Source organism: Aquarana catesbeiana, linkage group LG03 (assembly GCF_042186555.1).
Source record: "Aquarana catesbeiana isolate 2022-GZ linkage group LG03, ASM4218655v1, whole genome shotgun sequence".
NCBI lineage: Eukaryota > Metazoa > Chordata > Amphibia > Anura > Ranidae > Aquarana > Aquarana catesbeiana.
The window spans coordinates 130,177,451-130,189,583 of record NC_133326.1 but is presented as its reverse complement, the minus strand read 5'-3'; the positions used below and the strand labels follow the sequence as shown (position 1 = coordinate 130,189,583).

At 40.7% G+C, this 12,133-nt stretch overlaps 1 protein-coding gene across 4 annotated transcripts in view; it reads right to left on the bottom strand.

Annotated features, from left to right (window-relative positions):
* The window catches only part of SHANK3 (SH3 and multiple ankyrin repeat domains 3), a 605,848-nt gene that overhangs the window by 123,773 nt on the left and 469,942 nt on the right, over nucleotides 1-12,133 (bottom strand). For all 4 annotated transcript variants that reach the window (XM_073619226.1, XM_073619225.1, XM_073619228.1 and 1 more), the window contains exon 14: nucleotides 2,877-2,990. In XM_073619226.1, the coding sequence (XP_073475327.1) occupies nucleotides 2,877-2,990 (114 nt within the window). The remainder of the gene's footprint in view (nucleotides 1-2,876; nucleotides 2,991-12,133) is intronic.

Genomic DNA, 12,133 nt, shown 5'->3' with positions numbered 1-12,133 from the left:
GCAAGCAGAGCATTAACCAGGGAACCATCCAAGAGGCCCATGGTAACTCTGGAGGAGCTGCAGGGATCCATAGCTCAGGTGGGAGAATCTGTCCACAGGACAACTATTAGTTATGAACTCCACAAATCTGGCCTTAATGGAAGAGTGGCAAGAAGAAAGTCATTGTTGAAAGAAAGCCATAAGAATTCCCATTTGCAGGTTGTGAGAAGCCATGTGAGGGACACAGCAAACATGGAGAAGAAGGTGCTCTGGTCAGATGAGACCAAAATTGAACTTTTTGGTCTAAAAGCAAAACGCTCTGTACGGTGGAAAACTAACACTGCACATCACCCTGAACACACCATCCCCACCGTGAAACATGGTGGTGGTGGCAGCATGCTTTTCATCAGCAGGGATAGGGAAGCTGGTCAGAGTTGATGGGAAGATGGATGGAGCCAAATACAGGGCAATCTTAGAAGAAAACCTGTTATGCCGTATACACACGGGCGGACTTTCCGAACGGACTGGTCCGACGGACCGAATCCGGCGGACAATCCGACCGTGTGTGGTCTGCATTGGACTTCCGACGTACCGTTTCGGTCGGAAATCCGGAGGACTTTAGATTGAAACCTACAGCAAATCTTTACGTCGTAACTCCGCCGGACTCAGTTCCTAACGGAAAGCCCGTTCGTCTGTATGCTGGTCCGACGGACCAGGTACGACGCAAGGGCAGGGTACTGCATCTCGCGCTCGCTGCAATAGGAAAAAAAAATTTCCTATTGCAGCGAGCGCGAGGGGGAGGCGACGATGTCCCTTAGGTCTGGTATGGATTTTAATAGGCGGGGTCACTGCCTATATAAGTCAACGTGCACCGCTCACACAGCATTACAGCGGGAGAGAGCGTCATGTCAACATTGGAAGAAGGAAAGAGGGAAGAAGACGATGCAGAAGTCTGGGCCACCGCTAGCAAAAGAGCGGCAGAAAATAGAGGAGGAGCCGGCAGAAGAACCGGACACCGGGACAAGAGGTCGAACACCGGGAGAAGAGGCCGGAGAGCGGGAGAGGAACCGGACACCTGGAGAAGAGGCCGGAGACAGCGGTGAAGTCAGAAGAAGACCCCCGAAGTCGGAAGAAGATCCCCGGAGCTGTCTAATAAATTACTTTAAAAACCTGTGTAGTGTGTTTTTTTTATTGACACTTTTTTCCCTAGGTTAATGGGTAGGGGTACGATGTACCCCATACTCATTCACATAGGGTGGGGGGCCGGGATCTGGGGGCCCCTTTATTAAAGAGGGCTCCCGGATTCCGATAAGCCATCCGCCCGTAGACCCCGACAACCAACGGCCAGGGTTGTCGGGAAGAGGTCCTTGTCCTCATCAACATGGGGACAAGGTGCTTTGGGGTGGGGGGGCCGCAGGGCGCCCCCCTCCCCCAAAGCACCCACACCCCCATGTTGAGAGCATGCGGCCTGGTACGGGTCAGGAGGAGGGGCATTCGCTGGTCCCCACCCCCTTTTCTGACCGGCTGGGCTGCATGCTCGGATAGGGGTCTGGTATGGATTTTGGGGGGATCCCCATGCCGTTTTTTCAGCGTAGGGGGTTCCCCTTAAAATCCATACCAGACCTAAGGGCCTGGCATGCCCCGCGACGGGGCTCGCAAGGTGTCAATCTCGCCGATAAAAGCAGCGAGATTGACTTCCTTTTCTAGTCCCGTCGTACCCGAGTCACGTTCAAAATGAACGGACTTGTTCGTGTGTGGGCAAGTCCGTTCATTTGGAAAGTCCGCCATAACTCCGTCGGGAACTAGGTCCGCCAGAAAGTCCGGTCGTGTGTAGGCAAGTCTCTTCGTAAAAAAAGTCAGTCGGAAGTCTGTCAAAAGTCCGTCGGAAAGTCAGTCGGACCAGTCCGGTTGGAAATTCCACCTGTGTGTATGCTGCATTAGATTCTGCAAAAGACTTGGGGCGGAGGTTCACCTTCCAGTAGGACAACGACCCTAGACATACAGCCAGAGCTACAATGGAATGGTTTATAGCCTATTCATGTGTTAGAATGGCCCAGTCAAAGTCCAGACGTAAATCCAATTGAGAATTTGTGGCAAGACTTGAAAATTGCTGTTCACAGACGCTCTCCATCTGATAAGACAGAGCTTGAGTTATTTTGCAAAAAGAATGGGCAAAATGTCACTCTCTAGATGTGCAAAGCTGGTAGAAACATCCCCAACAAGACTTGCAGCTGTAATTGCAGCGAAAGGTGGTTCTACAAAGTATTGACTCGGGGCTGAATACAAATGCATGCCACACTTTTCACATATTTATTTGTAAAAAAAATTAAAACCATTTATCATTTTCCTTCCACTTCACACTTATGTGCCGCTTTGTGTTGGTCTATCACATAAAATGGCAATAAAATACATTTACATTTTTGGTTGTAACATGAGAAAATGTGGAAAATTTCTAGGGGTATGAATACTTTTTCAAGACACTGTACCTGTAATAAATATCTAAAAAAGTTACTCATACTGAACATAAAATTGTCCTTGAAAGTAGATGCTGAAAAAAAAACCCTGCCGTGTACAGCGTAACCTAAGTGCTAGTTCAAACCAGACGCAGTTCCGTTCAGTTCTGTGCGCTTTTTTTCTGCACAAAATGCATGCACAGTGTTTTCCATGTATTCCAATGGCTCTAGTTCACACTATGCAGTCAGTTTTTGGTCAGTTTCTGCACCGGAAACTGACTGCATGGTGCGAACTAGAGCCATTGGAATACATGGAAAACACTGTGCATGCATTTTTAGTGCAAAAAAAAGCGCACGGAACTGAACAGAACTGCGTCTGGTGTGAACTAGCACTAAATGTGCACACGATCTTTGCCTGCAAGTCTTTATTAGCTAGTCTCGTACCTTGTCTTGGATCTGGCTGCCTCATTTGCACTTCTTCCACACAATCTGCTGGAAACCAACCACTCCGTCCCTTCACCGAACCCTCCCAAAATCCGCCTTCACCGATACTCAGCACTGTAAAAGAGAAACAATTAGTAACTCAGTTCAATCTTTTTTTGTACATATCTTATCAAATCTAAAGTTAAAGGGTCAAACAAGAAACTTGTGGCTAAGATATTATAAATGCAGTAAATAAAATGCATTATTCACCAACAATGTGTAAGCAATATATTTCAGGAAAAAAATGTATTACATGACTCATGAATATTGATAGTGTGCCTCAATGTTTTCACTGGTCTCTGAGTATGCCAACAAAACTCTTATTAACAGACACAACCACAAAAATTTGATAATTCCACTAGATGCAGAAAGGAATCTTTTAAAAATAAAATAAAGCTTAAGAATCTACTGTATGTGTGCAATTAAAAAAGTCAGGGCTGGGTGGCATAAAGCCACCGCCAACTAAACACAGCAGGGACCAGCACCAAAGATGATCTGGTACGTGTGAATGACATAAGTGAGAAGAAATGATGATTCGTTTGTGAGAATTGAAGGGCTTTTTCAAAAGTGAACTTATGAGTGCGAGCAATTGAAGGACTCACAGTAATACGGAGGCAGCTCCAGTTTTACCAACTTTTGGCAAACAAAAAAAAACATCTTTTTTTTTTAACTTGAGTTTAAAGACTTTTTCTAAATTTTGATCCATGTTTCATATACGATTCAGCACTGTTAGCATACAAAAATATCTCTTCTATAAAGCAAGGTGAATTTGTACATTTTGGAGATGTCTTATTCTTCCATCCAACATTCTAGCCTGATCTGTTGAGGAACATGGGAACTAATGCTCAAAGCTGCCTCCTTCTGGCACTAATCAAAAGAGCAGATTTTTTCTGAACAAGATAGGATATATAAAAATATATCTACCGTGATAGCCTATACAGTATATAGTGATAAAGTAATTAACATAAACTATAAACATCACCCAGTGAATACGTGAATAATTCAAACAGAAAAAAATGTATGAATCCAAAAAAGTTCATAAAGTCCTCAAAAATAAAAATTGAAAATCAAATGTTCAGTAATATGGTTGTCAACAGAAAGGACGTGGGATGTGGCTGTACGGCAACCAAGACCGGATGTGACGTTCAGGCAGAAACGATTTTGGTGTGGGTGATATACTGCCTATCATACGCTGGGTCCGCTGTGACCGCACTATGCCATTCTAATGCTGCTGTATGAGATTTATAATACATGTGTGTGTACTATGTACATAACGTGAGTGCATTGTTTGAAGGTTTTAATAATATTTAATAAATTTGGTTAAATGTTACTGCACTATTGGAGCACTTTTTGTTTTATACACGTGGATTGTCTGTGAGATTACCACTAAGGATTGGAGATTGAGGTGAAAAACTTTAACTCTTAAGGGGTTGACGCATATTTGTCGTACATGAGAGTGTGAGGCAATAATATCAGGTGAGTTGACACCTATAGGGGAGCGGTGTCACAATCTACATGTGGTGTGGTGGATGAGTGTGTCAAGCAGGATCCTTTGTTGACAACCATATTATTAAACATTTGATTTTTGATTTTGATTTTTGAGGACTTTGTGAACTTTTTTGGATTTATATATTCTTCTGTTTGAATTATTTACTTATTTGCTTATGTTTATAGTTTATGTTAATTACTTTAGCGTCACTATATACTGTATAGGCTATTATGGTAGATGTATTTTTATTGTTGGATTTTTTCAAAGTGGCAGCTTAATCAGGCTATTAATTCATCTATATTCATTGTGGCATCCTTTTTTTCCCCACAAATAGAGCTTCCTTTTGGTGGTATTTGATCATCTCTGCAGTTTTTATTTTTTGTGCTATAAACAAAAAAAAAGCGACAATTTTGAAAAAAACGCAATATATTTTACTTTTTGCTATAATAAATATCCCCCAAAAATATATAAAAAAACGTTTTTTTCCTCAGTTTAGGCCAATATGTATTCTTCTATATATTTTTGGTAAAAAAAATCGCAATAAGCGTATATTGATTGCTTTGTGCAAAAGTTATAGCGTCTACAAAATAGGGGATAGTTTTATGGCATTTTTATTTATTTTTATTTTTTTTACTAGTAATGGTGGCGATCTGCAATTTTTATCGGGACTATGACGGACACATCGGACAATTTTGACACATTTTTGGGACTATTGCCAGTTTTACAGTGCGATCAGTGCTATAAAAATGCATTGATTACTGTAAAAATGTCACTGGCAGTGAAGGGGTTAACCACTAGGGGGCGATCAAGGGTTTAATGTGTTCCCTATTTTGTGTTCTAACTGAAGGGGGGAGGGGACTGTGTAGGGGAGATGACAGATCGCTGTTCATACTCTGTATGAACAGACTGTTCTCCCCTCAGAGAACTGGGATCTGTGTGTTTACACACACAGATCTCGGTTCTCCATGTGCCCCAACCGATCGCAGGAGCCCGGCAGTGATCGCAACCGCCGGGCACTCACATCGGCTCCATGGGCGAGCGGGGGGCGAGCGCGCGCGCCTCCGGCGACCAAATATAAAAGCGGCATAACATGACACCGATTCACGCAGCCGAGCCATGTTGCCGCAGTGTAACTGCGGCGGCTGCTCGGCAAGCGGTTAAAGATAGGATATATAACTGAGAAAGTAAAAAAAAACAAAAAAAATGAGCTGCCTCTTTTTTATTGCAAACCCATCAATCGCTCATTGCAATTGACTCATAAGGTCAGTCTTCAAAAACATTAGAATATACAGGTGCATTTAAAAAAGTTTGAATATCATCAAAAAGTTAAGAGTTATTTATTTCAAGCATTCCTTTCTTTTAATTTTGATGATTATGGCTTACAGCTAGTGAAACCCCAAAATTGAGTATCTCAGAAAATTAGAATATTGTGAAAAAGTTGAATATTGAAGACTCACGGTGTTACACTCTAATCAGCTAATTAACTCAAAACACCTGTAAGGTTTCCCTGAGCCTTTAAAGCGGAGTTCCACCCAACTTTACTACTAGGTCTTAAACTAAAGACCACCCCCTCCACCTGTCGTTTTTAGATATATTTTTTTTCTTTTTTTTTTACTTTTTATGAAGTACAAAGGTGTACTTCCGTCCCAGTCTCGTGGCGAGGTACGTAATTTCCTCTTCTGCCTCGAGCCCTCCTCCTTCCCCCCGCTGCCTTCTGGGACCTGTGTGTGTCCCAGAGGAGGATGGGGCCATTCAGAAAGCGTCACGTGACTCGTGCATGTACAGTAGGAAAGCCTGAAGGCTCCACTGCCAGTTTCTCTTAGTTGCAATGGCGGCGCCTGCACCCCAGCCAAATCGGCCTCGGGGGGGGGGGGGGGCGACATCGCAGGCTCCCTGGACAGGTAAGTGCCCTTATTGAAAGTCAGCTGCTACAGTATTTGTAGCGGCTGACTTTTAAAAAAAACTTTTTTGAGGCTGAAACTCCGCTTACATGGGTTCTCAGTCTGTTTCAGTAGTTTACACAATCATGGTGAAGACTTGACAGTTGAAATCCTGGTGCCGACTTGACAGTTGTTCAGAAGACAGTCACTGACACTCTCCACAAGGAGGGTAAGTCACAAAAGGTAATTTCTAATGAAGCTGGTTGTTCACAGAGTTCTGTATCCAAGCATATTAATGGAAAGTTAAGTGGAGGGAAAATGTGTGGTAGAAAAAGGTGCACAAGCAACAGGCTAACCGCAGCCTTGATAGGATTGTGAAGCAAAGGCCATTCAAGAATTTGGGGGAGATTCTCAAGCAGTGGACTACGGCTGGTTTCAGTGCTTCAAGAGCCACCACACACAGACATATCCAGGACATGAGCTACAACTGTCACATTCCTTGTGTCAAGCCAATCCTGAACCTGAGACATCAGAAGCGTCTTACCTGGGCTAAGGAGAAAAAGGACTGGACTGCTACTGCTGCTTCGGATGAAAGTAAATTTTGCATTTCATTTGAAAATCAAAGTCCCAGAGTCTGGATTAAGAGTGGAGAGGCACAGAATCCAAGTTGCATGAGGTCCAGTGTGAAGTTATCACAGTCAGTGCTGATTTGGGGAGCCATGTCATCTACTGGTGTTGGTCCACTGTGTTTTATCAAGTCCAAAGTCAGCGCAGCCCTCTACCAGGAAATTCTATAGCACTTTATGCTTCCCTCTGCTGACCAGCTTTATGGAAATGCGGATTTCATTCATTCAGGACTTGGCACCTGGCCACACTGCCAAAAGTACCAATACTGAATTTAATGATCATGATATCCCTGTTTGATTGGCCAGCAAACTCCCCTGACCTAAACCCCATACAGAATCTGTGGGGTATTTTCAAGAGGAAGATGAGAGACACCAGACCCAACAATGCTGATGAGCAGAAGGCCACTATCAAAGCAACCTGGGCTTCTATAACACCTCAGCAGTGCCACAGGCTGATCGCCTCCATGCCATACCGCATTGATGCAGTAATTCGTGCAAAAGGAGCCCCAACCAAGTATTGACTGCATACTACACTGTACATGGACATACTTTTCAGTAAGCCAACATTTCTGTATTAAAAATCCTTTTTTATTGGTCTTATGTAATATTCAAATTTTCTGAGATACTGAACTTTGGGTTTTCACTAGCCGTAAGCCAATGGCCAGAGTACACCTTTACATCACAGTTCCCGTTATATATCACTCTGTGTGTAATTAATCTACTGTATAAAATATATGAGCTTCACTTTTTGAATTGAATTACTGAAATAAATTATTTTTTTGATGATATTCTAATTTTTGAGATGCACCTATAGTTTTCAGCAGCCTGAAAAATGTAGTACTGGCAATGAAAAAAAAAAAACATTTTTATGGCATAAAAAAATAGAGTAAAATGAAAGTTGTAGTTATGTTGGAAATACACAGATCATGTTTTTTCAGTTTTTTGTTTTTTTTATTTAATAAAAAAATCAAGAACATAAATGGTGCTTGTATTAAACACACTTTGGTATGTACGCAGCACATTAGAAAAGTTTAACAAACACATTTTAAAATTAGTACACAGAAAAGGTGGACAAACTGTGACTATGTTTTTAGTCACTGTATGGATTGATCTATTCTACAATCTTACTAGCATTTTCAAGAAAAAGCACAACTGCAGATGCTAGTTGTATGCCTTACTTTACAGAGAATATGAACCCTCTATTGATGCCTTCTTACAAAAAATAATGTTTGCCCCCTTGCAACTTAACTTCGTTCATATTATTTACAAGAGAATAGGTCTTATTTCAAAAAGTGTTTGAGAAAAAAGAATACATTTTGTTGCCTGCAGCAACCAATAAAAATCACCTTTTACTCTATCTGTACCGTGTGGATAATAATAATGAGGATTCTGATTTGATGTTATCAATAACATCAACTGTTCTTACTTTCAGTACTTAGATAAATAATGTCCCTGAGTATTCCTAAACTGATATCAACAGGAAAATAGAGACAGCTGATCAGCACAACACAGAGAAAACGGGAGCGTATTACCAAGTCTGTAAAGAAAAATAGACATACAAATTTTGTGTTTGACTGAATCAAACTCTAATGCCCTGTACACATGATCAGACTTTCCGACAACAAAACCGTGGATTTTTGTTCGAAGGATGTTGGCTCCAACTTCTCTTGCATACACACGATCACACAAATGTTGGCCAACAATTACGAACGCAGTGACTAACAAGACATACGTGATATCTCCATTGCGAACGCTAGTTATATCTCTGGCTCGTACTTGATTCCGAGCATGCGTGGACTTTTGTCCGACTGACTTGTGTACACACGATCGGAAAGTCCGACAACAAACATTTGTTGGCGGAAAATTTGAGAACCTGCTAGCCAACATTTGTTGGTGGAAAGTTCGACAACAAATGTTCGATGAAGCATACACACGGTCGGACTTTCCGCCAACAAACTCACATCCAACATTTGTTGTCGGAAAATCCGATCGCGTGTACAGGGCATAACAATTATTCCGTTACTACTAACATTTCCAGGGTCATCTGTCAAAAAATTCTAAAAATTATCAAAACTTTTAAAATTATGTGTGGCTTGAAGGAACCTGCTACAAACACTGATGTGTAGAGTATAGCTTTTTTCCTGATACCCACATTGAAACATTTTTAAACATTTTTTAAGTAAAATGCAACTTCGCCCTGGACAGAAGTCAAACATGGTGCTATGCATCCACCAAGGTACATTTGTTACATGACCGTTTAATGTTTATGGACAGAGGGCGGGACCTGCCCAACTTATCATGTTAACAAGTGGGGGATTGGTAATATGAAAAGACTCCCGCTTTCTGTTCAGTGCAGGAGACCCGAGAGAGGACACGCAGGCTAAGTGGCAAGGCCGCACAGAAGGAGGTGAGCGGCGACCGTGGGCCATGATAGTCCTGTTCGGACCAGGGTCACCATTCACCTCCTGCTGTGTGGCCCGGTTATTAACAGGCCATGGACTGGTAGCACTCTGCGGCCCGGGGGCTGGGGACCTCTGATTTAAATTTCAGCTAACTAGATATCTGGATCTACCCACTGAATTGACAACTAAAGGAAAACCCTAGTTATGCATGTTTTCATTGAACTCTCAATTTGAAATGCCCAGGTTGGTGACAAGTCCACTTAAAGCACAGACTAAACATTCCATAGACAAACAATTTAGGTGCTGCTGTAACATGTAACTGTAATAAATATTGACTTATTAATAGAAGGTGAACTATTTAATTACAGTATACAATCAGAATTGGGGAGGAGGTGAAGGAAAAAGAAAAGAAAGCTTACAGAACAATGCACAGTACAGGAAAATATCTGATGATTTCTGAAAGTGATGGAAACTGGGAATACAAGAATATACCTACAGAATGCCATAACTCACTATCGCTTATAGCTTTGTAGCACTACCTCCCTGGTTCAAGGTTTACCAATGATAGCTCTACACAGTACAAAACACATGTACATATTATAATAAAACCATGATTTAGAAATGACATTTGGATTTTCTGGATATCATTATTTGATGTAATGAGGTTGAAGCAAAGGTACTGATTAAAATGAACCTTGCAGTAAAATACAAGGTCCACTTTTACTGTCTGGGGACCTTCCCAAAGTGAAATGGATGGCTATAGTAATTACAAAATTGTACCTGTAAATAAAAGCTAAGATTTTATACTTACCTAATCCAGATCTTACACCAATGACATTGCACTCCTTCCTGCAAGATCCTGAGAAATACAGAGTACTCCAAATCTCTAGAGAAGATGATCATGCAATGGACTGGATTTGGATTTGGCCTGCTCTGCATTCCCCAAGAATCTTCCTGGAAAGACAATGACATCATGCGCAGTGGTGCAGAATATTGGGTGACTTAAAAAGAAAAAAGCTACACAAACAGTGCATGCCATTTTTTTTTTTTTTTTATACAGTAGTGTCCGGCCTGTCATGGCGCCTGCAGCTCGCAACACAAGCCAGTGGTATCTACACCTGAATATCTTTACTTGCTGTAGTTTGTGACATCAAATAAGTAATTACCTAACTTCTCTACTCGCAAACATTTTTTATATAACCCAACAACTAAACCATTTTTCTTCAAAGCGCTCAAGACACAGATGGTATGAACACACCTATATGGACAAATATTTGATTTTCCTAAATAGTGACAATGAAAGTTACAGAGACTTCACCTTCCAACATTTAACCCTATTAATTTAAATTTAGATTACTTCATACTCTACTAACAACATTCCATAAAACACAGGGTTCTTTCTGGACACAAAAACCAAGTATGCCGTGCCCACACTTCAGCAGACATTCCATGCATAGGATAAGGTGGAATAATGATTGACTTTTTTAGCACAGTTGTCTTTGCTCTTTTCCTGCTCTATCAATGCTTCTTTTTACATTCTTTGCCTATTTCTGCTTAGTTTACTATCTTGCAATTGGTATTTGACCATATAATAGATAAATGCTACTTATATTTACTACCAGTACTGATTATTGTTATATAATATGTTGACTAATTATATAGTGTATCACAGTATTGTTTAATAATGTATACACTTGGTATACTAATTTCTTTTATTATTCTAAGGTTGTTTTGGACGAGTTAATATATTTTGCAATCACCTAAATATACAGTTTAACCCCATCACGCCGTCAGTACACAGATATGCGGCCTCACTGGACTGGGCTTTTTCCATGGGGTCGCATATCTGTCTTTGTGCTAGGAACGTGCCACAAAGCATGACCCCAGCACAGAGACCGGGGTCTCATTGGGATTGTGCTAACGATCGGTACCCCAAACTCCCGGTTCCGGGTCACCTGATCGCTATGATAGCCTCTAAAAGGCTATCACAGTGATCAGTCACTGTGAAGCCAGCCCCTGTGTTTTTCTCTCTCTCTGTGAATGGAGGGGCAAGACACATTGTATCTCTCTCTCTCTCTCTCCTTGCTGAAAGAAAAAAAGAAAAAAAAACAAGTGTGTGTGTGTGTGTGTAAAAGAAAACAAACAAAAAAAAAAAACAATAATAATAATAATAATAATAATAATAAAATTTAAAATAAATAAATAAAAAATAGCCATAACAAGGTTCGATCTAGGTCAGTGCCAGGGTTAGTTAGTGTTTGGGTCAAGTAAGGGGCAAAGTCCAAGGTCATGGTCAGTATATTTTGGGAAGGCTTTTTTTAAAAAGCATTTTCTAATTAGTATGAGGGTCAGTTTTAGGTAGGATTGTTTTTGTTTTTGGGCTGTACTACAGGTACATACAACAATTAACATACATATTGCTGCAATTGTCAGGAGCAGAATTTATTTTGGGTTGTTCTTAGGTGGCAGGTAGTAAGAAGAAATATACAGCTAGATTTAAATTTTTTTTTTTACTGTTTTTGGGCCGGTTTTCCTATGATAATAAAAAAAAAAAAATATACGCTTATTGGGATTTTTTTTTACTAACACTATGTAGCAGAATACATATTGACCTAAACTAATGAAGACATTTGTTTTTTTTTTTCAATTTTTTTTGGATGTGATTTATAGCAGAAAGTAAAAAATATTGTTTTTTTTTCAAAATTGTCTGTCTTTTTTGTTTAAAGCGCAAAAAAAACGCAGAGGTGATCAAATACCACCAAAAGAAAGCTCTATTTGTGGGTAAAAAAAGGACATCAATTTTGTTTGGGTACAGCATCGC